Source organism: Lacerta agilis, chromosome 5 (assembly GCF_009819535.1).
Source record: "Lacerta agilis isolate rLacAgi1 chromosome 5, rLacAgi1.pri, whole genome shotgun sequence".
Lineage (NCBI taxonomy): Eukaryota > Metazoa > Chordata > Lepidosauria > Squamata > Lacertidae > Lacerta > Lacerta agilis.
In genome coordinates, this window is record NC_046316.1 from 81809072 (window position 1) to 81836510 (window position 27439).

Genomic DNA, 27439 nt, shown 5'->3' on the forward strand with positions numbered 1-27439 from the left:
ATGCTTACTAGGGCTGACAGAAATGATGATCCAAAGTTTATGAAGAGCAACAGATTCCCCCCTCCCCTGCAGTTTCTCCATACCACACATAACTGCATACCCCCCTTATTGTGTCTCCCTTACTTGGCCTTTTTCCAGACATAAAAGGCACCCAAATGCTGTGCCCTTTTCCTCACGGGAAAGTTGTTCAAATCCCTCGATCATTTCAGTTGCCCTTTTTCTGCACCTCTTCCAACTCAATCATAATATACCCAGAATTTCAAGTGTGGTGGCACCACAGATTTGTCACGGGCCATTGTTGAATTTCTAGAAAGGGTTGGGAGCTGCTTTCCCTTCACCTTCAATGGGCGAAATGAAAACATATACACTGCAGACTAGTTTAATAGCAATCCTCAATGAACTCTGGGTACCTTAGTGCTGGTGGGGGTCTGTGTGCGAAGTGCGGGCCCAGAGGGACCTCAACACTCTCATCAAACTACCATTCCCAGAATTCTCTGGTGGAATCCATGACAGCTCAAACAGGAGATAAGGACAAAAAACCAATATAAGTTTAATGTGCAGATATGCTGCTAGTGCTCAGTGTCAGAATTCACACACGGTTACTTCTGAGTGATCCTTTAAAAAAAATGATAGAAATAGTGGGTGTAATTCACGTTCCGCTTTTCCTATCCTTCCATCCGCTGGCATTTCATCTGGCCAGATGGAATGATTCGTCTCTCTCTTTCCCCTGCACACTGTACTGGGGTTTCTCAGAGCCAATTCTGAGGAGGGGGCAGGAGAGAGAATCCGCAGTGCACGTGCAGAAGTCCCAGCACAGGGCTTCCACTGCCGAGATTAATTAGGTGAATCCCACCCGTGTTTTTAGCAGCCAAGTCCATTAGAAGCTTGCCACAATTGCAGAGTAATTTGCAAAACTCCGCTCTCCCTTACAACATATTTGTTTTTATTCTGGCTGACAGATAGATGATTATTATGCTGGCCAGTCTATTTCTGTACAGTTTCATTTCCAGAGATACCCTTGAGACCCTCTCCTTATTTATTTTTAACTCAGTAATTGCCAGGCAATTACATCTCAGCTAATTAGCATTCATATGGAGTCTAACTTTCCAGGCACCCATAATAAAATTCAGGGGTGCTAAAACGGAGTGGCTCTTGCTTTTTTCGTAAGCCAAAGGGGTAGGAAACAACCACCAGGTGGCGAGCATCTTATAGTTTGGATATAAAACTCCAGGAAACATTAGAGATTCCACCAGGCAGATACAGCATTTCCTAGTAATTCTTCCTAGAGCTAGTATTTATAAACAACAAATATTCAGATTCATTTTCTGCAGTTAATACTGGGCTCAGAAATAAATGGGAACGTTGCATCTTTTACCACAAAGTCATAATTGAAATAATCTTCTAGATTGCAAAAGCAATTAAAACATTTCCATTATTAAAACTGAGAATGCACTTTGGGGGGATCCATAAAATTAGGAAACATATCTCAACCCATATGTTGCACGAGGATCTGTGCATAGTTGGTTCTTCTGGCTATAAAGGCCCCATAAGCATGCACATGCACGGTTGAATCCAGACACCACATTCTCCAAATCCAGCCCCATCAAATAGGTAAGGTGATGCCAGCTCGCTATTCAATGTTTTACAGTGTCATTGAAATGCATGGAGCGTTACAGAATAACACAAGCAAAGAGAGAAAGCCTGCATCCCGCCATCCAGGGAGTTTACAATCTACAATTTGGCAGCAAAGAAAGCAAAGGAAAGTGATTGACAAGGATCACAAGGACATCAGTAGGGCAGGCAAGGAGAACTAGGAATGATCTGAACAGACAAGCATCTGTTCAGCACAGAAGAGCCTTGTAAGGCATAGCTCAGGAGTAGAGATGCTGCTTTGCATGCTGAAGGCCCCAGGTATAATTCTTGGTATCTCCAGGTAAGGATGGGAAAGTCCACCTGCAGGAAACCATGGAGACCAGCTGCCAATCAGTGTAGACAAGAGTGAGCAAAGTGGACCAATCATCTCACTTGGTATAAGGCAGCTCCGGTATTCTTATGCTTAAGTGCTTTCAACACACCCCAAGTCACATGGAATATCAGGCCATAAAAATGCAATCCTCAAACAATCTACACTGTGACGCTCCCAAAACCACTATAGGTTGTTTGAAATTGGCACCGATGGGAAAACTTGGTATATAGTCTTTTTAACCGTCTGCTTCTTAAAATGAACAGCACGTGAAAATAATGAAGTGGTGCATTTTGTTTTTGTAAAAAATAAAATAAAAAAATCAAGGTACATTCACTCAATGTTATCATACAGACCCACGGGTTTCGCCTTAAATTAAAGGTGTCTGCATGAGACAAGGCAAACAGCTTGGACACGAGGAGTGTTAGTTGATACTTGCCAAAATTAATTACAAAAATAAATCACTTATGAGCTTCCCATTTTCATCATTCAAAAGCAGCATGGCTAGCTCAGAGGGAGGGGAAACCACAACCAGAAAATCTATGAATGTCGATATTGAGCTAATTAATTATATATGCTGTGTGCTGCCTAAAGAACAAAGAGGTCCTCACGCTCGGGTGGAAAACTCCATCAAGCCCCTCCATTAAGGTTGAAATATTATGCAAGAGCTAATTCTTCTTTTGCATGAGACCCAGGAGATGAAACACTCATATATTAGTACCTACTCCCCGTTCAAGCCACCCTCAAAATTTCATAGTGAACATAATAGAGATTTCACAGCATTAGAATTAATTCACCTTGATCCAGCAAGGGAGATGTCTATGCAGAGGGTGATTCTTACTTGCTGGACGAAAAGACTGAGAAAAGCACATGCAACACTGCATATGGATCACACATATGGACCATAGGTGCCAACTCTATGGGACCCGGGGCCCTTCACTTCCCAAAAAAATATTTAGGGGAGCCAGCCCCCATCCCCAATATTTTCTGCAAGTTGGTGCCTTCTCCAGTGTGGTGTAGTGGTTAAGAGCGGTAGACTTGTAATCTGGTGAACCGGGTTCGCGTCTCCACTCCTCCACATGCAGCTGCTGGGTGACCTTGGGCTAGTCACACTTCTTTGAAGTCTCTCAGCCCCACTCACCTCACAGAGTGTTTGTTGTGGGGGAGGGAGGGAAAGGAGAATGTTAGCCGCTTTGAGACTCCTTTGGGTAGTGAAAAGCGGGATATCAAATCCAAACTCTTCTTCTTCTCTTTCTTCTTCTTCTTCTTCTTCTTCTCTTCTTCTTCTTCTTCTTCTTCTTTCCTTCCCTCCCTTGGGCAGCCACCTTCCCCCAGTCAGACGCTGCCCTCTTTTCCCAGCTTGCCTCCTGGGTTTTGGAGGTCCTTTCCAAGCGCTTCTGAGCTGGGGTAGCTGGGGAAAGGCAGGCAGGCAGGTGCCAGAGGCAGGAGAGTGGCAGAAACTTCTCTGCTCTGCCCGGGGTGCCACAGTTTCTTGAACATCAGGATTGGAGCCAAAGTGCATTATGTACAAGGTGGGAGATCGGAAATGGCACTGGACAGGATCTCAAACATGGGAGGTGAGGAAATCCCCATAAGGGTTCCTGAGGTGGTGCACAAGCTCCTAGCCAGAGCTTGGGTTGCCCAGGCATGATACCACACACCTCTGGTTGTCAGCAGGACCCCAGTTGCATGGCCTGTGCCACGATGGGGTTGCGCCAGTGGTAATTTCCAAGGGTATTCCTCTGCAGTCCTACTGGGGTGTTCAGACTGCACAATGGGCGATCAGACAGGGAACTGATCTGTTCCACAACGCCACCCAACCTTGCTTGGATCGAAGTTGTGGGTGGCATTAACACGAGCGTATCATTTATTTGGTTATAAATCTGCATGGAATGCGAAGTTATTTAACTTCATGTATAGTTTGACTTTATAGCTCCAGTACTTTGGCCACCTCATGAGAAGAGAAGAATCCCTAGAAAAGACCCTGATGTTGGGAAAGATGGAGGGCACAAGGAGAAGGGGATGACAGAGGATGAGATGGTTGGACAGTGTTCTTGAAGCTACTAACATGAGTTTGGCCAAACTGCGAGAGGCAGTGAAGGATAGGTGTGCCTGGCGTGCTCTGGTCCATGGGGTCACGAAGGGTCGGACACGACTGAACGACTGAACAACAACAATAGTTTGACCATCAGTGGATGCTTATAGGTGGTGGTGCAAAGCTGTTCAGAGCACGTAGAAACACATTATCCCACATTTCACACACTCTGCGATAATGAACATTTTGTTCATCTGCAAGGAAGGTGGGCTATGGGAAATAGCTGTAACACGCTTATGCTCTGCAGCTTAGCAGCTCGGTTGTGGGGTTTAGGTTATGCAAAGCAGGTCTCTCGGACTGAGAGACCAGGCTCCTGCAAATGGCAGGAAACGGCTCTGGAGGCCGTGAATTAACTGGTTTGGTTTGACAGGAATGCATTCTGCTACGACGACTGCACCACCTGAATCGCAATTATACCAAGGCAAGCATATACTGTGCTGTTAAAAGAAATAGAGCTATTTTCTGCACCATGGAAACCCAAGGCTTCCAATTAGAATTATGCTAATGTGTGTGCATTTGCATAATTTGTTCTGCTAACAAGAGCCCCAGGTTTTGAAAAAAAAAGAAGAAGTCTGGAACACTTTCAGTCAGGGCAGGAATGAGAAATAGGCAGTTTACAACAGGGGAAGTCAGGTAGCAGCAGACATACGAGAAGGTGAAAGAGCTAAGAAACGCTTGAAGGTTCAAGCCCTGACCACACTCGGCTCTAGCCAGACTGGCCCTGGCCCTGTCTATGGATGGATTGCTCAGGAGATCTGTGATCTGTTTTTTTGTTTATGAATTACTTTAATGCATGTGCTAGAATGCTCCACATTCAACAGAACTGGAGGAGGAAACACTTATTCCCTTCTCCCGATCCAAATCGCCCCTACACTCTGCAGGGGAGAAAAACACCTACTCGTTTTTTCTTCTCTGACCAACCTGGTTCTGTCTGTGTCTCTTAAACGAAGTTTTATTGTGCTGGGTGTTGTTTCCCACCTCATCCCTCTATATTTTAGATCGCTGTTTAAATTCCGTCCTCTCACAGAGATCTTGTGGACACGCAGAAACCCTCGGCTTTATTTATATTGACTTCTACAGCTTTAGATAAATGCAGCCTGCTCTTCGTGATTGCAAGGCTTGATATACTAGCTTGCCTTTTGGAAACGCAGGGCAAACTGTAAACATCCTCGATCACTTTCCAGAGACAAGGCCTAGTAACACTGCAACGATCCACAGATTAATCATATTAGAATTCCCCAGTGGGCAGAGAGCCTTTCTTCTTCCTGCTTAGAAGCCAGTTGCTTTCTGTCAAGAAATACCATATTTTTTGCTCCATAAGATTCACTTTTTTCCTCCTAAAAAGTAAGGGGAAATGTCTTATGGAGTGAATGTGTGGTCGATCGCTGGCTCCCTTTCTGTCCTGCACCCTTGCCCAGGCCTCCATTGTTGAATGCTCTGCAGACGGAGGCTGTGTGTTTCCCCAGTGACATGTGACTGGCTGATTAGATTATCTGTCTGGAAACAGTAGAAATGGCTCCCTTTCCTTTAGAAGCTGCAGAACTGTGAGTTGAATTTTTTCCCCTTTGCAAATATGCTCAACAACTTTGAGCTGATCCTCAAAAAAACGGGGCTTTCCCCCTTTGTAAAAGAAGCTGCACAACTGTGAGCTGATCCCCCCCAAAATGGGGCTTTCCCCTTTTCCTCCTCTAAAAACTAGGTGCGTCTTATAGTCAGGTGTATCTTATGGAGCGAAAAATGCGGTAACCCATGCCCTGCACCATTGGGCTTGAATGATTAAAAAAGCAGAAATGCAAACATTCACAGGTGCCCCGAGGCATTTAGGAGCAGGCAAGGGGAACGAAAACCGGGCTGTCAACATCAACCTGGGCCTCCAAGAGTAAGCAGCTGCAAAGAACTATTAGGAGAGAATTTGTTTCAGAGGCTCCTTTCTGCTGTTACACCAGTCACTGCACTGCAGGTAGTATAGATATATACTGGATAATGGGCCCAGATGTTGCAGTGCCCAGGTGCCCCTGGACTGAACACACACACAATCCCTTTGTTGCAAAGGTCTACTCAGAAAAAAACACTGTAGTATATACACTCGTAACTCAGTTAATTTGCAGCTGGATCAAATATTTCCACCCATTCCCTGAAAATTCAGACAGACATTATACACACCAAGATGCCCCAAGCTGCAAGGAATGCCAGAACCCCTGATGAACGTGGTGGCAAAACATGATGAGCAAAATGGTGTCATCACAGACAGTGTAGACAGCAGTGCCTACCAGGACCCTGGCATCATTTGCAAGATCATTTGTCCCACCAGGCCCTAAAGTTTAATTACATAAAATAATTTTACATGAACTGGTAAATACTGTCCTCGTGGTTTGCTAAGTCCAAAGAACTCTTTGGAGGTCTTTAAGCGGAGGCTTGACAGCCATCTGTCAGGAATGCTTTGATGGTGTTTCCTGCTTGGCAGGGGTTTGGACTGGATGGCCCTTGTGGTCTCTTCCAACTCTAGGATTCTATGATTCTAGTTATCTTCATGTTAGTTTCTATATACAGTGGTATCCCGGGTTACGTACGTGATCCGTTCCGGGTCGTGGTATGTAATGCGTGTGTACGTATCACGAATGCACAAGAAAACCTGTGCAAAGTGCACAGAACTCTTCTGCGCATCCAGGGGTCACGTGCGGGTCGCACATGCTCCGGAAACACTTCTGGGTTGCAGGTGTTCGCAACTCGATAACCCAGGGTACCACTGTATTATAATCACTAGAGGAAAAACAGTTTGTGCTCCCATCTCACCCTAGCCACCTTGTCTTTTAACAGTAAGTTCACCCCTGTGCAGACGTTTTTTGAGTTCTATACTTTCCCCTGAAAAATGACTCCAGAAATGCTTTTTTAAAAGTCTGTGCTGAGGTATTTGGCTTAGAAGCAAAATCCCCCCTGCTGCATTCTTCATCCCCCTGCCAAATTTTCCTAACTCCACCCAGACTGTATTTTTCAGCAAGATTACCTGTGAGCCTTGAGGATGCGGTGAGCGATGGCATCACCAATCCGGTTCGATACAACTTTGTCGTCCGCACAGCTAATGAAAAATTGGTTCTATGGTGTGGGAAAACAAAACAGAAAGAAGCGGGAAATGATTGTGCTGTTCATAGATCTGATAGCTGCTGTAAGAAGTACCTGCCAAGCCAGTAGTTTTCAAACATGGAAACTGGAGGCTCCTTGGAAACTTATCACAGCTATGCTGGTGATGAGATCAATAATGGCAGACAAGCTCTTCTGAAAGATTGCTTGCCCAGTTACCAGTCTTCCTGTGCAACCTTAAGAGAGCACCAGATACACTCTAGGTCCATCCATCTGATGCCTCCAGAGCCATAAGGACTATGACTCTTATCAGCCTCAGCGAGCATGGCTGTGGTGGCTGGTGTGAGTTGTCACCCTAAACGAGCTGGCAAGGGGGTGTTACCTGTGCCTTCCATTTGTGTGAGGCAATGGCAAAGTCTGACAGGTCTAGCCAGCCCACCATGAAACCAAAGAACGCAGCCTGGGATGGATCCCACAATCCTTGGCAACACACAGGGGGTTTCTCAGCAGACCAATATGCTGGTGAAAAGGGGGCTCCCTAATAGAAGGATGTTTCTAAGCCAGGCTGCAACCCAAAGGAGGTGAAACCTATACAAATTCTACTCAAATTAATTGTAATTGGCGGAGGCTGGTCCATTGGGTCAAATTGGGTATGTTTAGCCTGGAAAAATGGAGATTGGGAGGAGATATGATAGCCATCTTCAAATAAGCAGTGAGATTGGGTGGCCAACTGGCATGGATGTTTTAGCTGAGATTCCTGCACTGAAGGGGTTTAAACTAGATGACCCCCAGGGTCCCTCCCAACCCTACAATTCCATGTCTCTACAAAATGGTGCACTGCCCCACCAACCTCAGTCTGTCTGGACACTGTCCACCTTCTCACTTACAACCAGTCCAAGGGTGGCCCTGGCTGATGGCTTCCTCCCTCTTAATCTCAATGTTGCCTCTGTAGAAGTCACTAGGGAGGAGGATGGGGACAAAAGGAGAACTAGTTGGCTCTGCCTGCCCTTAGATCTGGTGCCAACTACTGCCAGGCTACCTGACCTCTGCCCTACCAGTCCCAGTGGCCACCAGTTACCACTAGGGGTGTGGGACAGGGTGGGATGGGAAGTATGGGTCAATGGGGGCAAAAGATGGGAACAAAACTGGAATCAGTTGGCTCTTCCTCTCATTGTCTCTGGGCTAACTCAAGACACTTAATCTCAAGGTTGTTGGTTCGAGACCCACATTGGGCAAAAGATTCCTACATTGCAGGGGACTGGGCCAGATGACCATTGTGGTCCCTTCCAACTCTACAATTCTATGAATCCACCTGCTGATGTTCTGCCTCAGCAGTTTCAATGGACGCCAGCTGCACTTTAATGTATCTTTACTTTGTCTGGATTTCACCCAGATGACCAATCTCCTTGGTGTTTCACATCTATATGTAAATACCATGGACAATGGTATGTTCGTTTCTTTACTAAAAGGTAAAGATGTTCACGACTGGAGATTTTTCGAAAACAGCTTCGAACAGATAAGCAGAAACAAGGCAGGTAATAATGCTTTTAGAATGTGGTGCTGATTTCCTGCTGTGTTCTTTATACCTACAGATGGCGACTACTTGCCTCTATATAGACATAGTGTTTGCTGTTTTCTATCACGTTAACATAAGCAGAATGAATGGACTCCTCGTGGTACTTGATCCCAGCAGACCAGTCCGTAGCAGAGCGGAGCACCTAAAAAGGGAAAGATCAGGTGTCCATTAGCATTATATTTATTAGCTGCTGTTTATATGAAGTGCCTCGATACGATTCACACAATCATTAAAAACCAGTAATAAAACAAGGCCTAAACTGCTTATATCTATATCTATATATTCCTTGTTTTTTAATCATCCATGTACGAGTCAAGTTTGCCTCTCGTTGCAATCACCTATCCTCGTTGCAAAAACCAAGTAACATTGAATCGTCCCGTTTTGCTAATTCAGACCTGTGCCTTAAGAAAAACATTTTATATATATATATATATATATATATATATATATATATATATATATATATAGTGTGCTTGCTTTTAAAAAAAGAAAAGAAAAAGCCATTAATGTGACTAATAATATATTTAAATGTACAAAAGAATCTCTAACACTTCTGTCCTCTTAGGTAGGCCAATATTCCTTCCACTACACAATTAGGGAACAAAAGCTGAGAGGGAGCGCTTTTGGGGAGGCATATAAGAAGCTGCCAAATGTCGAATCAGACTATTGGTTCGTATATAGCTCAGTATTGCCCACACTAGCTGGGGATCAGGTTCCTTGAAGGATTGTGCCTCCCATATATGTTTCACTTCCGCACATCTTGAAATTGCATGCGGTCCTTTGCTGGGTGCCCCTGCCAAATGAGGTTTCTGAGGTACCTACGTGGGGCAGGCTACTTTCCAAGTTGGCATCTTGTGGAACATCCTCCCTAGAGAAGCTGGCCTGACACCTAAGTTGGGATCTTTTCAGCACCAGGTGGAGATTTTTTTTCCTTTCCCCAGGCAGTCCAGTCTTAAAGTTTCAATGTTATTGGGGCTTTTAAGACGTTCTATATCAGGGGTCGGCAAGGTTTTCCGGCCATGGGCCGGCCATGCGCAACACGATGCCGGAAATAGTGTCTCCGAATGTCCGCAGCGCCGGAAATCGCTTCTGCGCATGCCCAGATGCCGAAAATTGCGCCTACGCAAAAGTGATTTTCGGCGTCTGGGCATGCGCAGACGCAGGGCCGTCTTAGAGGGATCGGCTGCCGTGGCGTGGCGCCCCGGCGTGCCACCTCTCCGCTCGCCTCCCTCCCGCGCTGGCCGCCCCTCAGGAGAGGGGGTGGGCGAGCGGGGGATGAGGGGCGTGGCACTGGAGCGGCACGGGGCTTTGCGCGCACTTCCAGCACTCCAGCTGGGGCTCCAGGAGGCGAGGGCGGCTGGCATCAGCCCGCCTGCCCGCCCGTGGGGCGGGGGTGGGTTGGGGAGGGGGCGGCCGGTATGCCGGCGGGCTTGCGGGGGCGCCCCTGGGGCGGCGCGCCACCAGCCCCTATGGACGAGACGGCCCTGCGCAGACGCAGTTTCTGGTATCTGCACATGTGCAGATGCCATTTCCGTTTTAGCACAGTGCACAGGGGACTTACTGAGTGGGCTGTCCTGCCACAAGGACTAGTAACTTAGGCTGTAGTCCTAAACATGTTTACTACAGAGTGGGACTCACTTCTGAGTCATCATTCTTAGGATCGCTCTGTTATTAGTTGAGGTTCTCTGTGGCTATGCTTTTAATCAAACAGTGAGTGCTAAAAAGGAGGACTGGAGAGGAAGCATCTCTTTTACGGTGTCTCCTGAGATGTCAAAGATCTAGTGCAGTCTGTTAAAAAGAAATGGCATTTGTTCTAGTAGTTTATGGCAGTTCCAATTTAAGGGGTGTTTTACGAGGCTTCTCGTGAGAAGTCTAAAAGCTCACCTTCCGCCAGTGTGTGTGTATGTAAGTTGTAAATTGCCTACAACAAATGGCAGCCTTACCTGCACACTGGCACACACGGCATCGGGGACCTGGTACTTCAACTCGTCAGCCGTCTGCTGAGATTTCGGCAACAGAAAAGGGTAGGAAAGGGATCTGTATTTGGGCTTCATGATCTTGGAAAGAACAACCGCAAAAGAATCATAAAATACACTGTCAGACTTGTGTATGTTCAGTTTTAACATCATTCTTAAGTTTCAATCCTATGCATATTCCCCCATATGCCACCAACCTGACAGGGTTGCCCCATCCACTCTGGGCAGCTCCCAACAAAATACTAAAAGCACAATAAAACATCAACCATTAAAAACCTCATAGAATTTGGGGGTGCTTCCTTATGCAAGGCCCATATCCTTGTGAGCAGCCCCACCCTATCGGAACATCAAAGAGAAAGTTTCTTGCCCAGCTTCCCTTTCTACTGAAGTGGTGCAGTCTATTCTCCTATTCCGTCCCCTCCTCATTCTGCTGCCTTTGCAGGTCAGGCCCCAGAATGCGGCCCTGCATAGAACTCAGCGTACAAACTAAGAAACTACAAGGAGATAGTTATGCAGGCTCATGTCTTCCATCAACGCAAACTCACCTTTGTGAAGTTCCAGCGCTGAATGAAATGCCGAGCCACATCCCGGGCAGCTTTCCCGTGCACCACCGAGGCGATGTCATGCCACGGCATCCTTGGCATGGTGTAGCGATCAATGAAGTCTATGTAGGCAGAAAAGGAAGCATACATCATCTACCTGAGAAGTATCACCTGGCATTTCGGTCCAATTTGCACTATGCAACTAGATCCTTCATGACAGATGGCCATGCAACCTCTGCTTAAAAATCTCCAAGGAAGGAAGGGTGCATGTTACATCTCAAATGTCCAATTGTGTGGAGCTGGGGGAAGGCTGGAAAAAGTTGTGATAAATGCTGGGATCCTGGAAAAACTGGTTATGGCATCTTAACCCACATTCAGCTCTCTTAAAAACTACGTGGACAACCTTCAAAGATCTAAAATTCTTTCTAGTAGCACCTTAGAGACCAACTGAGTTTGTTCCTGGTATGAGCTTTCGTGTGCATGCACACTTCTTCAGAACATGCACACGAAAGCTCATACCAGGAACAAACTCAGTTGGTCTCTAAGGTGCTACTAGAAAGAATTTTCGATTTTGTTTTGACTATGGCAGACCAACACGGCTACCCACCTGTAACTTCAAAGATCTGTGCTCAATAGCATGGGAGTTGCTGCCCCAATAACTACTCTATTCCAATCTAAAAAATGGAGAGTTTAAAGACTCTCTCAAGGCAAAAAAATGTAGTATTAACACAGACAATTGGGAAACACTGCCTGCAAGCGCTCCAGTCGGAGAACAGCCTTTACCAAAGGTGCCATGGACTTTGAAGACGCTGAAACTCAGGATGAAAGGGAGAAACATGCTAAGAGGAAGGCATGCTTGGCAAACCCTCACCGCCCTGAAACCTATGTCCCCATTGTGGAAGGATGTGTGGATCCAGAATTGGCCTCCACAGTCACTTACAATATCACTATGAAGACCGTGTTCATGGAAGACAACCTTACTCGGCTGTGAGTGATCGCCAAAGAAAGAAGCAGCAGCTCCAATGTGCTGTGTGAACTGAACCCAACACACCAAGGAACACCAGTTTGGGGAGTTTCCACTGACCAAAGACAAAACGGGTGCAGAAACGATACTGGTTCCCAATTGCAATAGTGCTTACCAGCAAAGGGTTTATCAAGTTGAATCCAGTCTTTAAAGACAAAGTTGCAATAATCCTTCCCATGCCAGAACCTGGTTTCACCAAGAAGCTCTCCAACGCCAGTCTTCATGCTCCGGATCGAGCCTTTATCTGTCCCAAACAGGGAAACACACAGATTTATTGGAGAACTCAACAAACCACACCTCAACGTTACCCCACTGGAAACACCCAGCATGGATGCCAAAGCTAGTCCCTGGTTCAAATTGTACAGTAGCCAGGAACTCACCCCTTCCCTTCTATTCTCCTTTACTTTCTTTCCCAATTCTTTCCTTTTACACCTAGAAAGTCTTTTGCCATTTCTAATTTTGGCACTATCCCTAGCAATTTCAATCCTTTTATAAACAAACAAACACCGAAGCAAGCAAATGGGTTCAAAGCCTCAATTGCTCTATCTGCGTTATGGGTATAATAGCGCTTACACATGACTGCTGAAAGGATTGGCAATATAACGTATGTCGGCACTTCACATACCCTTGAGATCCAGCACAGGGGAGTGGTTAGGAGTGAAGAGATCCTGGTTTTAACCCCCATAAAGCTCACTATCTCTCAGCCTAATCTACTTCAGGGACAGAAGACAGAAATGTAATATAAACGCCAAGCGTTGTTGTTCTTGGAACAGCTAACTTTTCCCCTAGATAGTATCCCGCTTTAAGATCTAGGAGGAGATAAACACCACAGCCTTTCTTACTGAACATTCACATGGCGCCAAAGTCTTAAGTCCTTCTTGCCTTATACCAACTGCCCATCAAAACAATGAGGACCCACTCACTGGAATCGCTGTCTATACTGCTCACGCTGTCTGCGTGGTGTAGGCCGTGCCGGTGGAGCTGCTTGTAGATGCTGAACCTGGCAAATCTCTTGGGTTTCCCTATTCCTTTCATCCTCAAGGGGTCCAGAGAGTCATCGTTCTCCTGCAACTGCAGCTTTGTTGGGGGCTCTGGTGCAGGGATGGTGGCTGGCTGTTCATCAGTGGGTTCAGCTGAAGGCTTGAGGCGGGAAAAAGACAGGTTATAGGCTTGTCTAAACAGTTGTGGTGGTGGAGGGAAGAACATGGTACAGATTTCCAAGGTGTATGGCCATAGCTGTCAACTTAAGGGAAATTCCTTTATTCCGAATAGGATTTCTTGCAAGAAAAGGGGAAAGTTGACAGCTGTATGTATGACCGAACACTCACTCCTGCAGAAAGGAGAAGCGTTCATATACTTGTACGCAAAAGGCTATTGGAAAGGTAGATGTGCTGATTGGAGCACTGGAATGTTACACATAGATAGCAGTCAAGTACAACATTCCTAGAGTGGACATGAAGGGGAATGTTTGCTCTAGTCAGTATATACATGTGGAACTACCCCATACAGGAGTCCTCCTGAGCTGGGACAAACTTTTTCTGCATGTGACTAGAGGTGGGCGTGATCTTACCTGCCCAGTTACCAAAAGGGAAAAAGCAGGCGCGACCCTCTCTCTTCTCCATCTTGTATTCAATGTGTGAGCAACAAGTGACTGCCTCTCAGCAGTCACTGGGACTAACTCCTGTATGGGGTAGTTCCACATGTATATACTTTGTAACCTAAGTCTGCCTTCAGGGATCCATCTGTGAACTGAATGTGTGAGTAAACTTCTTTTATAATATTTTACACAATGTGTCGTGTCGATATCAGCGTGAAGGAAGTCAAAACTTTATGTTATTGTGGGATGCGGACTCACTGAGAGGTTGACCACAGATGCAGACTTGGCGGCTGTCATTCGTTTTGCGCTGCCAACGTCAGTCAGTCGGTGCTCGTTGTCATCCCACCTGCCGTAAGCCAAGTCGATGCCTCCGACAAAGGCTATGGACTGGTCAATGACCACCAGTTTCTCATGATGGGCCCACAAATAAACGGTTGAAGACACGTGATCTGGGTGCCTCATTACCTGCATGGAAAAGAGGGAGAGAGAAAGAGAGAGAATACCTAACCTTAAGCACAGGTTATGTTGCAAGAAAAGCTGTCAATGGTTTTAAAAGACAATTTCTAAATCCCTGAGAAGACTACATTTCACAGTTAAAATTTACAAGTGGGAGCAGCAACATAATGTTACAGCGTTGGAGGTTCTGTTCGGTGTCCCAGATAGTCACCTCTGTCCTCTCCAGCATACTCCATTCCCTGAGGGGAAACTGCTTTGAAAATGTCAGACCTATTATATATATTAAAAAACGATGGCATCCTCTCCAAAAGAGCTGTTTCTTCCTAAGCTGATCCTGAAGTTCCAACCTCAGGATGGTATAGTACCGTATTTTTCCATGCATAACACGCCCCCGTGTATAAGACGACCCCTATTTTTTTTTGGACTGCAACAAAATAGTCCAAATAGCCGTTAATCGCTCTACAGCATGCCCACCGCTGCACATCGCACACATTGCTGTGGCCACCAATTGGCTGCACGGTCACTGCCAAAAGCCCACTTGCCACCTCGACGCAACCACAGCCGACTGCACGCGCTCCTTGCCGCTACCGTAAATCAACCACCCAATTGCCGCAGCCACAGCCAATCATCAGCAGGCCTTGCCGCAGCAACCAATCACACGCCCAATCGCCACTGCCAATCTCCTGCTGGCTGCTGCCATTAATCGCTCGTGCCCCTCTGCTATCCATGTATAAGATGACCCAAAATAATGTTGCCTATTATTTTTAAGGGAAAAAAATATCGTCTTATACACAGAAAAATATGGTAGTTATTTTTTTAATGTGAATTTTATAAAAGGAATTAATAAGCATGCACATCATAAAGGGCATGAATACCTTGACGTTGGGGTGCAGATGCATTAAGGTACGCTTGCTGTACTCACTGTTGATGCCAAGAGCAAGCTCCACCTCTTTATAGAGCATCACAAAGATTTTCACCCCTTGTTGCTGTCAAGAAACAAAACAGGAGTTACGACTCTATGCAGATCTGACCACCAGTCAGAAACAAGATGGTTCGTGGTCATTTTATAACACACTCTCTTTCGTTTGCAAGACCAAATTCCAGGTCTCCCACTGTGGAGGAAAACTGAAGTCTGTTGCCTGTGTACAGCAAACAAGGTACAAAAAATAAAAATAAAAATGTATATCTTTTCCTTATTTTGCTTCTGCTAGTCATGAACAGCACTTCCCCAGATAAATCTGCCCAGATACTTAAGTAATCATTCTCCAGACCCACCTTACAGTGATTAACTAGGAGCAGGGCCTTTTTGGTAGTGGAAACCTGCTGGGGAATTTGCTTCCCAGGGAAGTTTATGTGGAGTCTTCTCTCATGAGCGGCTGTGGCAAGCTACTAAGTTGTATCTATCAGCTTCTCGGTGAACTATTCTCAGGCCCTGGACTGACTCTGCCCACCCAGACTAGCCATTGGATATTGCAGGACTGGCAGGAGTATAAAGGACTTCCTGTTCCGGTTGAGCTTCACTTGAACAACAAGGTCTTCCTGAGCTCTGGATTGTTCCTATATCAGGCATCCCCAACCTGCAGCCCTCGAGGTGTTTTGGCCTACAACTCCCATGATCCCTAGCTAACAGGACCAGTGGTCAGGGATGATGGGAATTGTAGTCCAAAACACCTGGAGGGCGGAAGTTTGGGGATGCCTGTCCTATATCCTTAGTTGTTCTTCGGTCCTGACTTTTGGCTTGTTTCTTGGTCCTGTCTCCTGATACATCCTCTGGTACTGACTTACGGATGGCTTCTTGATCCTCCCTCCTGGTTTTAACCATGGATCAGCATGAACAAGCAAACATACAGGTTGGCAGAGTGAAGACTGCAGCCACATCGTTGCCGCCTCCAGAGAAACCACGAGCAGTAAATCAAGAAACTCAGTTGCAGCTCATGGTTCTCCTGGGAGAGACAAACTACGAGCCTGGGTCTGGAGGTAATGGGGAGCCAAACCATGGCTTAGCCCAAGAGAAAGCAGGAACAGAGGAGGAACACCATGGCCACAATCTTTGTACCAGAAACCTGCACATTTGCTAGTTTGAGCTAAGCCATGGTTTGGCTTAGAGCTGCATGCAAACTGGGTCTCTTTCTACAAGAGTTCTGTATTGAGAAGGGCATTTATTTTAGCTGGTCTACGCTTTTAAATGTTTGTTAACGGTGCTGCTATTGTAAGTTTTTCTTGCATTGTGTTTTATAGCCACTTTAGACTGGCTATAAATAATTATATAACTAAATAAAGAATGCTTTAATAACCAAAAGCTCACTCTAACAATACTGCTCAGTGTTTAAAATCTTGTTAGTCCCAAAGCAAGAGTGAGGAACCTATGGTTCTCTAGGTGTTGATAAACTACAACTCCCATCAGTCCCAGAAAGCATGGCCAATGATCAGGGGTGATGGGAATTGAGGTTTACCAAAATCTGGAGAGTCGAAGGTTCCTTACACCTACCCTAAAAAATAATAATCACAGGACTGGCCTAGAAATCCCAAGTTCTGAAATCAGAACAAACTCACACACCCCCTGCAGTGTCCAAGAAAACTTCTCCCCTCTAGTGTGATAAAGAATCTTGTGTTCTTTCTGCATCTGCTCCCCATGCTTTTGTGAGTCTGAATGTTATGGATTGTTTGATTTCTATCTCAGTCCCAGAGTGCAAGGCAATTCAGGGAAGGAGCCCATTTTGCCACGAAGGGAGTAATCCTTTCTGACCCGTAAAAGCTTGAGAAGGCACTTAAGGTTCTCCTGACCAAGGCCTTTTATGATGATGACAGAAAGATCCCATTAAAATAATCTTTCACCTCAAGCTCAATATCACGCTCCGGCCCACATAACAATAGAGTATGGAGTATGGAGACAGCCAAGCGAAATTCTCTTCTAATTAGATCTCTATCTCCCTTGGAGGAGATTGATGCCAACCATTATCCGTGTAATGAGAATCCATTCTGAAAGCAGGCACGTATTATAAATCAGGCTGCATTGCGATGGCAACTTCTCGAAAAGCCAATTTATGCTATCTACCGTTATCAACGTTTATATCATTCGCAGTTGGCCAAAGTGAGTATGCAGAGAAGAGTACAGCCAAGACCAGGCAGGAACACGGGATTAACGACGGGCAAGCCTGCTTCATTTTACAACAAAAATCAGCTGGGCTTCCTAAGAGTTCAGATTGAACACCTATAAACTCTACAAAGGCTCTGGAACCCTGGTGGGCTTATTTGCATCCAAGGAAGGCTCCTAATCCCTACCTATTGTTACTCCTTCCCCCATCATCAAGCTATGGCTGTTTCACAGGGGGAACAGGGCTTGGTAAGGCCATCAGGGTGCCCGTCAGACACCCCTCAATGCAGAGCATCTGGGCAAACAATGACAATTAATACAAAAGAAGTTCATAGCTATAAGAGAGGAATCCCTTCAGGAACTTTCCCTGATTGCTATCTGCCTACGTGTTCTCAGACAAGGGGGATTAAGGAGGCAGAGCCTTTAGGAGAGCCAAGATGACTTTTGGATTGCTCTCCTCTACTATTTTATGGCTTACATACTTATGTATCTGTGTTTACCTTGTGCAATTGTCAACATTCATTCTATATTTGAGACCTTAGAATTACTATAACACTTCAGTTTCACCAAGTGTTTACAAGTGAACCACTCTCCTTCAGCCTCAGTTTCCTGTCTGCAATATGGGGATAATACTGGCCTAGCCATAAGTGCTAACTCTATGGGGATGAGGACACCCCAGCCCCCTAAAGTATGTGGGGGGGAGGCTTAATAGTGGTGTTGGGCCTTGTAAGGCCTAGCGGTCTCCTCCCGACACACATGATGTCACACGTGTGTGTCACACATGTGATGTCACGCGCACACGACGAGCCCCCACCCCCACCTCAAGTCAGGCAGAACTCAGTGCCTCTGGGCTTAGCTTTCAGAGCTGTGTAAAGACTCGAAGAGCACAGCAAACTTACAGCTTTCCGCCTCAAAATGCAGTCTAATCTCCAGCGGTTGCCTTCCACCACTGGCCGTTTCATGAAGATCTCTGGGCTCAGCCTGAAAGAAAGAAAGAAAGAAAGAAAGAAAGAAAGAAAGAAAGAAAGAAAGAAAAGTTGGTTGCACTCACTTCAAATATATTTTCAAATATAAGCATATCCATCGGAAATTGTTTTTATTAGTAGTAGTACTAGTAAAGGTAAAGGGACCCCTGACCATTAGGTCCAGTCGTGTCTGACTCTGGGGTTGCGGCGCTCATCTTGCTTTACTGGCCAAGGGAGCCAGCATACAGCTTCCGGGTCATGTGGCCAGCATGACTAAGCTGCTTCTGGCGAACCAGAGCAGCGCACGGAAAAGCCGTTTACCTTCCCGCCGGAGCGGTACCTATTTATCTACTTGCACTTTGACGTGCTTTCGAACTGCTAGGTTGGCAGGAGCAGGGACCGAGCAACGGGAGCTCACCCCGTCACAGGGATTCGAACCGCCGACCTTCTGATCGGCAAGCCCTAGGCTCTGCGGTTTAACCCACAGCGCCACTTGCGTCCCTATAGTAGTACTAGTAGTAGATCCATTACTTGCCCTTCAAAAGCAGGTCCCAGGGAAGGTCACAACAATTAAAAACTCAGGAATAAAAACAGTTCAGCATGTTACCTTCAGAAGAATAGGGTAGGTTCTGAAAACACAAACCTCAGGCATCAAAGGCCACTCCTACCTACATCTGTAAAAACAGCATATCCACCCTGATGCATTAATAAATAAAAAGCCCTTTGGAATGATTTATTTTCTGAATGTGCTTTTTATCCATTGTTTTCAACAATGCTGCAGTATATGTAATGGCCGACATCTGTGATTGAGTCAACAAATCTATTGTTTGTGGAGTGAGCTCACGGAGGAATTTGTCACTCAAGTTCTGAGGAGGAGGAGCAGCAGAAGCTCCTGTTAAATCCAGAGCACATGCAGGAGACCATGCTATCTTAGCCAGCATGAATTATTCTGAAATTACTGCAGCTGTTTTGTAAATTAGACCCAAATCCATTCACGCAGAGCAAAACATAATGGTGTTTACTTTCTAGTGGGTGCTGCAAGACGTACCCCCCCAGTACGTGAGCTTAGGATGGCACCACTTAGGGCAAATTCAACATGTTGGGGGCTGCCATATTTATCATTTGTAAAGGAATGGGAGGTGTGTATTTTTTTTCAAAATCAAAAGGTACACACAGGTGGTGCAAGGTGAACTGAATCTACTGCCTCATGCTCCGTCACTCCAAGGAATCCTTTTTCCAGCCTGAATCCATTGCTGAAAGTGAGCCATGCAGAGGAGAGAAGTCCCTGAGGTGCTGGAGCTTTTTTGTCACAAATTTGGGGCATGAAATCAGGGGTCAGGATGAAATGGGGTGGTTTCAGATGATGAAAGCGGATTTTGGGGTAGATTTTGGGTGGCCATTTTTTAGGTCTCAGCATTTTTCACACACAAAATTGCATCTCATATCAAGGCTACATTATGCAAGTTGGGTGGCGGTTTGCAGTGGGAGCTAAATTGATGGTACTGGTGGGGTTTTTTTTTGGTTTTTTTTAAAAAAAACACATTCAAAATGGAAAAGTGCCCAGACACAAATCACTAGTGGCTGGTTCATTAGGCTGAATGGAGCACTGGAGAATTCTGATGGAAAAAGAAGCTTAAATTGCCAATGTTCACTTTTTCATCCCACATCCGGAATGCAAACAATTTGACAGATATGATCACCATTTGCTGTTACAATTTTCAGTCTCCAAACAATATGTAACTGATGTTGCATTCCCATCGAAATGAATGGTGTGGAGTAACAGAATAATTACATAATTAACTGTGTAATTAATTACATAATTAACTATGTAAAGTTCTGCCAAACAGCTGACAGCAAGAGGAATAACACAGTTGTTTTTTTTTGTCAGAAGTCAAACAAATGAAGAATGGAAACAGATCTAAATATGGCAAAAGGAGCTTCAAGCCCCACCAACCTCAGAATTTCCGAAAGGTGGTGCTTTGTCCTGGATCCTAATCAATAATAAAAGCTCAACAACTTTTGGTGTGTCCTGATTTTTTACTTTTTGAAATATGGCAACCCTACCAATTCCCCTCACAGAGTGGTTTAACAATCCACCTCTCTTCTCGGGGAACTATGGGAAATGGAGTTCTGCAAAGGAAAGTGGGCTCATCTAACAACTCTCAGCACCTTTAATAAACTACAGCTCCCAGAATTCTTGAGGGGAAGCCATGACTTCAGAGCGCCTTAAATGTATGGTGCAAATGTGGCCTTACTAATGACCAGTCAAGGGGTGATTCTGCCGGTCAACCTACTGTTAAGTCTTCCTTACCTTCTGCCCTATCACTGCCACAAATGTTACCAGGCAAGCACTACAGAAACTTGCAAATAATCCACACCCTCCCTCCCTCCCTCCCTCTCCAATTTTGCTAACTGTAAATGAGCCGTCCAATTTTTTGGGTGTGGGTGGGTGACATTTTCGCTCAGTCCTAAGTTCCGCTTGCCTCACTTCTATGTTGCATATTTAGATGTAAATATTGCCCTTTATATGGGAACGGAACAAATGTGTGTGTAATAATAATAATAATAATAATAATAATAATAAAAATAATAATAATAATAATAATAACAACGGCTGCCACTGTCATGTCTATCTTGGTCCTTACTCTGGGTGGATAATGACATTTCCATTCCTGCCAAACGGAAAACCCAGTCTGCACCAGTGCTTGAATGATAAGGGGAAAGTGGGGAGCTGGAAGATTCTGGAAACAGTAGCTTAGAGAGCTGGTAGAAAAGAAAAATGGGCAAGTATCCCCTCCTCTGTAATTTGAGCATCAGTCTTCTTTGTGCCTCACATCTTTCAATTCAGCTGCTAAGTGTTAAGAGAAGGCAGCTTATAAGCCTCAATTTTTCACAAGAAGGTGAAAACGCAAACATGGAAAACTAAGGACTGATTGAAAAGTTACTTCTCTCTCTCTCTCTCTCTCTCTCTCTCTTATTTTCATTTTTGGCTGGTTCCACTTTGGTTTCCTGGCCAAGTGTCCTGAAAAGACCTTTACAGCAAAGCAACATAAAACACCCTGTCTCTGCGACGGTTGTTTCTGTTTCCAAACCATCTGGTCCTGCTGTTCAGCATGCATGCTGAAAGGGCCCTTAAAAGTGCAGCCTTAGAACATTTTAATGGAAGACAGTCAACTCGGTGCCCTCCAGATGTTTTGAACTACAACTCCCATCAGCCCCTAGCCAGCATGGTTTGTGATGTAACATGGAATCTAGCTGGATTTTTCTGAACCCCACAAACCTGGTTCCTGGTTCCATCACTGGTGGCGTGAGGTCCGTGTGGGCACTGAACACTTCGGCCTGGGGACCTGCTGACTGGGGGTGGATGGGAGTTCTAATGCAAAACCTCTGGTTTTGGCAAAGGCTGTCCTGGGAACACTTTCGGAGGGAAATGTGCATGTTCGCTCATGACAGACGGATATAGAGAATCAAACCGTGTAAATGAAATACTAACCACCAATCTGTGATGAAAATCTCTTCTTTGGCAGCTTCCATGGCATTGGCAACGTCTTCAAAGTACCCTTTTGCATTCACGTACCTAAAAGCAACGACAATAGTTTGCTTTCTGTCCAACTGGGAGGAAAAGAGAGGAGGAAGGAGAATAGTAGAGGCCTCATATGGTAAACCTTTCATGTAGTTTGGAACAAAGACAGAGGGATACAAACAGGTATGAAAAGGAGAGTCATTCGGTGGCGGTGGGAAGAGAAGCGACTTCATTCACTGCTCCTGGCAGCTGCCACCCCCCACCCCAAAATAGCTCCCGGCCACTGTGTGCGGTGTCTGTTGTCTGCTACACACACAGACTGAAGGTTAAGTAATTTCCCTCCCTTCAAATCTATAGTATAAACCAAAACTTAAAAAAAGAATGAACTGATTATGATTGTAATGAACGTGCTACAAAGCAAACAAGTTTTAAAACAAACAAAAAGTCTATGCAGAAACCAAGAAAATTGCCCTTGTGTGCCTCAAAAGAATATTTTGGATCACAAGAGGCCAAAGTAGATGTGATGTAGGAGTGCTCCTTTTTTGGGGGGGAAGGAAAAAAGATGATGATGAGGATGATTTATTCATACCCAGCCCATCTGGCTGGGTTTCCCATGCATGGATAAAAGTGCTAGCACAAAATGGTGCAACGGACAGCAAGAAACAGAAAAAGAAAGAAGAAATACTTGTGTTCTGTAGTGGTGAGGACTGTCATAAAGAAAAGTCCTGAATGTAGGGCACCCATACATGTAACCACCCACGAAAAGAAAAGAAAAGAAAAGAAAAGAAAAGAAAAGAAAAGCAGGCACAATAGATTGGGACCAGAGTGTTGCTATTGTTGTTGTTTGTTGTTTGTTGTTGTTGTTGTTGTTGTTGTTGTTGTTGTTGTTGTTTTAAAAAAACCTTTCCCAGCAGTTCCATTTCCCCAACTGAAACTCTAGCTGCATAATTCCTGGATGTTTACTCCCACTGGACAAGCAGTAGCTTGAGGGGGAATTTTGGTCGGCAATTTATTAAATCTTAATCAAGGTGTAGCAGACAGTTTCATTAGGAAGGCCAATTTCCCACAAAAAGCTGAAAGGCAGAGATCCTTCGCGGTACAATTACATCTCATTGGGGGGTTTGCACACTGGAGCCCACAGAAACTAGCTTAGAGAACAAGATTGCCGCCTCTCTCCCCACCCCTTTTGATGGTACGGTTCCCCTGTCATCAACAGGCAGACATTCATCAGGTTTTGCACCTCACTGCATCTCACGCCGGGGAAAGCCACGAGAGCAGTAAGCCACCTCTTACCACTTTGCCAAGGTGTTCTCCTGGACAGCTGCGTAAGAGCCAAATCTGTGGTGTTTGAGGAAGTTAGTGCCGTTTTTCTGAATGAATTCTTCTATCCCTTGGCACCACCAGAGAGCATGTCTGTAGCTGTTGCACTTCAAAATCAGTGACCTAGAAAGGGGGATTTAAGCCGTGCAATGAGAGGGGGGGAATTATTTATTATTATTATTATTGATTTTATTTCTATACTGTCCTATACCCGAAGGTCTCAGGGCGGTTCACGTTAAAAGAAAAGAAAAGAAAAGGAAGACCAAACAATAAACTCTTGATTTGGGAGGCAGTATCTCTGTGAATACTACAAGCTGGGAGAGTGCTCCTGAACTCAGGTCCTCCTTGCAGATTCCCCATAGATATATGGCTGTCCACTGTGTGAATAGACTGCTGGACTATATGAGCCTTTGGCCTGATCCAGCAGGGGTCTTCTTATGTTGACTGGGCATGCAACAAGGTATGTAGCTTTGTTTCAGAAGCTGGCACTATATAGAGATGGCGATCCAAAGGCAATGCCCCTAATCCATGCAGGAAGATGGATGAATGAACACAGTGGGGCAGTTTTGGACATTTCCCTCAAAATCTGCTGCCCTCTGCAGCACCAGCTGTTTTCCAAACCACTGCCTGGAGACGCTGGGGACTGAACCCAGGGCTTTCTGAATGCAAAGCAGATACTCTACGACCGAGCTACAGCCTTTCCCTTGTAGACTGTGCTGAGAGTCTACAACACAGGAAGTGAGGGGATTTGTCTACAGGAGAAATTCTTCCTTGGCCCCAAATATGGCGGCCGAAGGTACCATAGCAAGGCCTTCACACTACCCTGCCCACCTTCATTTAGCTAACAGCCATTAAGATCCTTCTCCACAAACAGCACAATGCTGAATCTGACTGTGCTATATATAGCAGCTCTTAAAGTTACTGAGGAGGCCCAAAGCACAGAGAACAAGTGTTCATGTATCACAAGGTTATCAATATTTGACAAGTCTTGTTCAGTCAGGTGAATAATGAAGAGTGTCACAAATTATGGCTTCTCTCAGTTTTTCGTTTTCCCAGTATTACTAGTAAGTTCAGTTCTCCACGTTTCTATGTCAGTCTGCATTTCCCTCCCCACTCAGCAGCATTTTAGTGTGAATTTTGCCTAACAAATACCCATGCAATTTTGCCTAATATAAACATTCTTGAGAGTCCCATGGACTGCAAGAAGATCAAACCTATCCATTCTCAAAGAAATCAGCCCTGAGTGCTCACTAGAAGGACAGATCCTGAAGTTGAGGCTCCAGTACTTTGGCCACCTCATGAGAAGAGAAGACTCCCTAGAAAAGACCCTGATGTTGGGAAAGATGGAGGGCACAAGGAGAAGGGGACGACAGAGGATGAGATGGTTGGACAGTGTTCTCGAAGCTACTAACATGAGTTTGGCCAAACTGCGAGAGGCAGTGAAGGATAAGCGTGCCTGGCGTGCTCTGGTCCATGGGGTCACGAAGAGTCGGACACGACTGAACGACTGAACAACAACAATAAACATTCTTGCAAAGCAATTTCTCCTAATATAATTCATTTCCATAATTACTTTAATATATATGTGTGTGTGCTTACACTTTTATCCTAGCACATACCCTTTCTTTTCTTTTCTTTTTTGCACACATTACGTGGGTGTGTAACTGCATCCCAATCTAGATAAGCGTGAACATTGAAGAATGGCTGTGTTTCAATTTGCTGTAGTGTTTCAATGGTGCAAATGAGATGCAAAGTTTGCCTTTCAGTGTGAACTGAATCAAATCTCTCCCACATTCCTAACCACAAGACGTGGCATGAGAAGGTCTCACCTGGAGAGATTGTCTATTCGTAGCCCGTGTTTCGTTTCTGTCTCTTTCTTGCCAATCTTTATGCTGAACTCTTTATCTACCAGTAAGACAAAGGAAATGGCTCCACTGTCTGGCTTCATGTACAAGAGAAAAGAGTCCTTGACTACCAGCCACCTAGGAAAGAGATACAAAACAAAACAAACACACACAAAATTACATATATTCATTAGGGCTTCAACATTTAGCCCATTAATCGGTAGCTGAATCAATGAAAACCCTTTGTGATCAATTACAAAACTGTCCCTAATTAACCAGGCTTTTTTATATGGTTAATTGTTTTTTTTAATACAGGTGTTTGCAAAAATTGCAAGTGGCTGTGGCTCGGCAGTAGAACATCTGCTCCGCACACAGAAAGTCATGGGTACAATCTTCGCCATCTCTAGTGTTATAGGGGGAAAACTGCTCCTTTTCCCTTACCCAAGAGCCTGTACAGAGTCCTTAAGTGGGTTCCTTATCAGAAGGAGAAAATAACAGAGGCCACCCAGAGAATACTGAGCAGCAAAGCAGCTAGTAAGCCTGATCTTTATTAAACTGTTAAACACGGTCCTCACTCACTCACCACTTGCAGGGGGGAGGAGGAACCCAGAACAATGGTGTGCCAGTCCTTATATAGACTTTTGAAATTGCCCATCCTGTACCTCAAGACCACCCCAAAAAACATCATACATACATCACAGAAGGAGGTGGTCTACAGCAGAAATACACCACAGGATACCTGACAATGGTCACTGGTTGCTTTACCTGGGCAGCCCAGCCATTCTTTTGTGATGGTAAATACTTTAATTCCTGAATCCAGGTCACAGGCTCACCCTATTCGTACACAAATACGCCCTTAAGACAGGTGAGCAAAAGGCAATGGAGAGATTTTTCCCATTTCCTTCCTCCTTGCAGAGAAATATTTGAGGTCAATTTGGGAGAGTCAAAATGGCTTCAGGATTGCTACCTCCTGTACTATTTAAAACATGTGGTTTATATACTTATGTATGTGTTTGCCTTGTAAATTTATGAACGTTTATTTTATATTTGGGACCTTAGAATTCTTTTAACACTAGATAGGACTGGGGGAAACTCCAGATTGCAATCTTGGAAAGCCGCTGCCAGTCAGTATAGACCATATAGAGCTAGATGGACCAAGTGTCTGACACAGTGCAAGGCAATTTATTAATTATTTCATACCCCACCTTTTCCCCAAATTGGGATTCAAGGCAGCTTGCAACATCTAAAAAGCAACATCATGAAATACAGAGTAATAAGAACAAACTAGTTAAAAGCAATTAATTAAAACACACAAGGAGTGGATCTACACACGGGGGGGGGGACCGCTATAATTAAGTCAGAAATTAGATCGTTTAACAAAATTATTTTAAAAAGAAAACCCTAGGGAAAAACGCATATAAAAATTTCCTGCTCTCTGGTGCCATCTGGTGTTGCATGTTTATAGTGCATTCAAATCGTTGTTTCTTTACTAATGTAGCTGAGTGGCAGGACATATTTAAAGCCAGCAATTAAAATACAGCTCGGCCTGACAGCAGCACATTGTTCAGCATTGCCTGGATCTCAGTTTTCAAAGCGCTCTCTGAACAGGAAGGCCTCAGCCTGTCAGCGGAAGGGAGGCCAAGAGGGAGCCACTCTTAACCTTCTAATCTTCTGAGGCCCTCCTTCGTGTGCCTCCTCCTCAAGAGGTCTGGAGGGTGGCAACACGAGAACGGGCCTTCTCTGCAGTGGCTCCCCGTCTGTGGAATGCTCTCCCCAGGGAAGTTCGCCTGGCGCCTTCATTATACACCTTTAGGCACCAGGCAAAAACTTTCCTTTTTAACCAGGCCTTTGGATGTCTGTTTGACATCCTATACCCTTTTAAAATGTGGCTCTTTTCGGGGGGGGGGGCGTTATTGGGTTGTTGTTTTTATTCTGATTATATATGTTTGATCTTTTCTGTGAACCGCCCTGAGACCTCTAGGTATAGGGCAGTATATAAACTATCATCATCATCATCATCATCATCATCTCTCTTGGGAGGGAACCCCACAGAAATGGCTCTCTCTTTGTGTCACCAACTGTGCTTCTGATGTTGATGTAGACCGAGAGAAATTCTCTCACTTAGCACCCATGTATGTTCATTTGAGGAGATACGATGATTTCAGGTAACCTGAGCAATGCCACCTTTGAAAAGCAGCCCACTCTGCCACCTCAGGATTCCACCACCTTAATCTTCTCTCTGTGTGTGGACCTGGCCAGGGTGATGCTGCCCAGCATGGTAAGCCACAATATGGAGCCTGGGCTAGTGACAGATGCAGACCTGCCAATGGCTTGCCCGACTCAGAAATAAATGAGGCTTCCAGGTTAGACTGGGATTTGTGCCTTG

At 45.1% G+C, this 27439-nt stretch overlaps 1 protein-coding gene across 1 annotated transcript in view; it reads right to left on the minus strand.

Annotated features, from left to right (window-relative positions):
- PLD1 (phospholipase D1) overlaps positions 1-27439 on the minus strand; it is a 102173-nt gene that overhangs the window by 14737 nt on the left and 59997 nt on the right. Inside the window, 12 exon segments of the mRNA XM_033150662.1 lie at positions 7063-7151; positions 8744-8854; positions 10656-10769; positions 11234-11352; positions 12370-12498; positions 13178-13394; positions 14110-14316; positions 15183-15293; positions 18301-18382; positions 21860-21943; positions 23183-23332; positions 25039-25191. Of these exon segments, the coding sequence (XP_033006553.1) occupies positions 7063-7151; positions 8744-8854; positions 10656-10769; positions 11234-11352; positions 12370-12498; positions 13178-13394; positions 14110-14316; positions 15183-15293; positions 18301-18382; positions 21860-21943; positions 23183-23332; positions 25039-25191 (1566 nt within the window).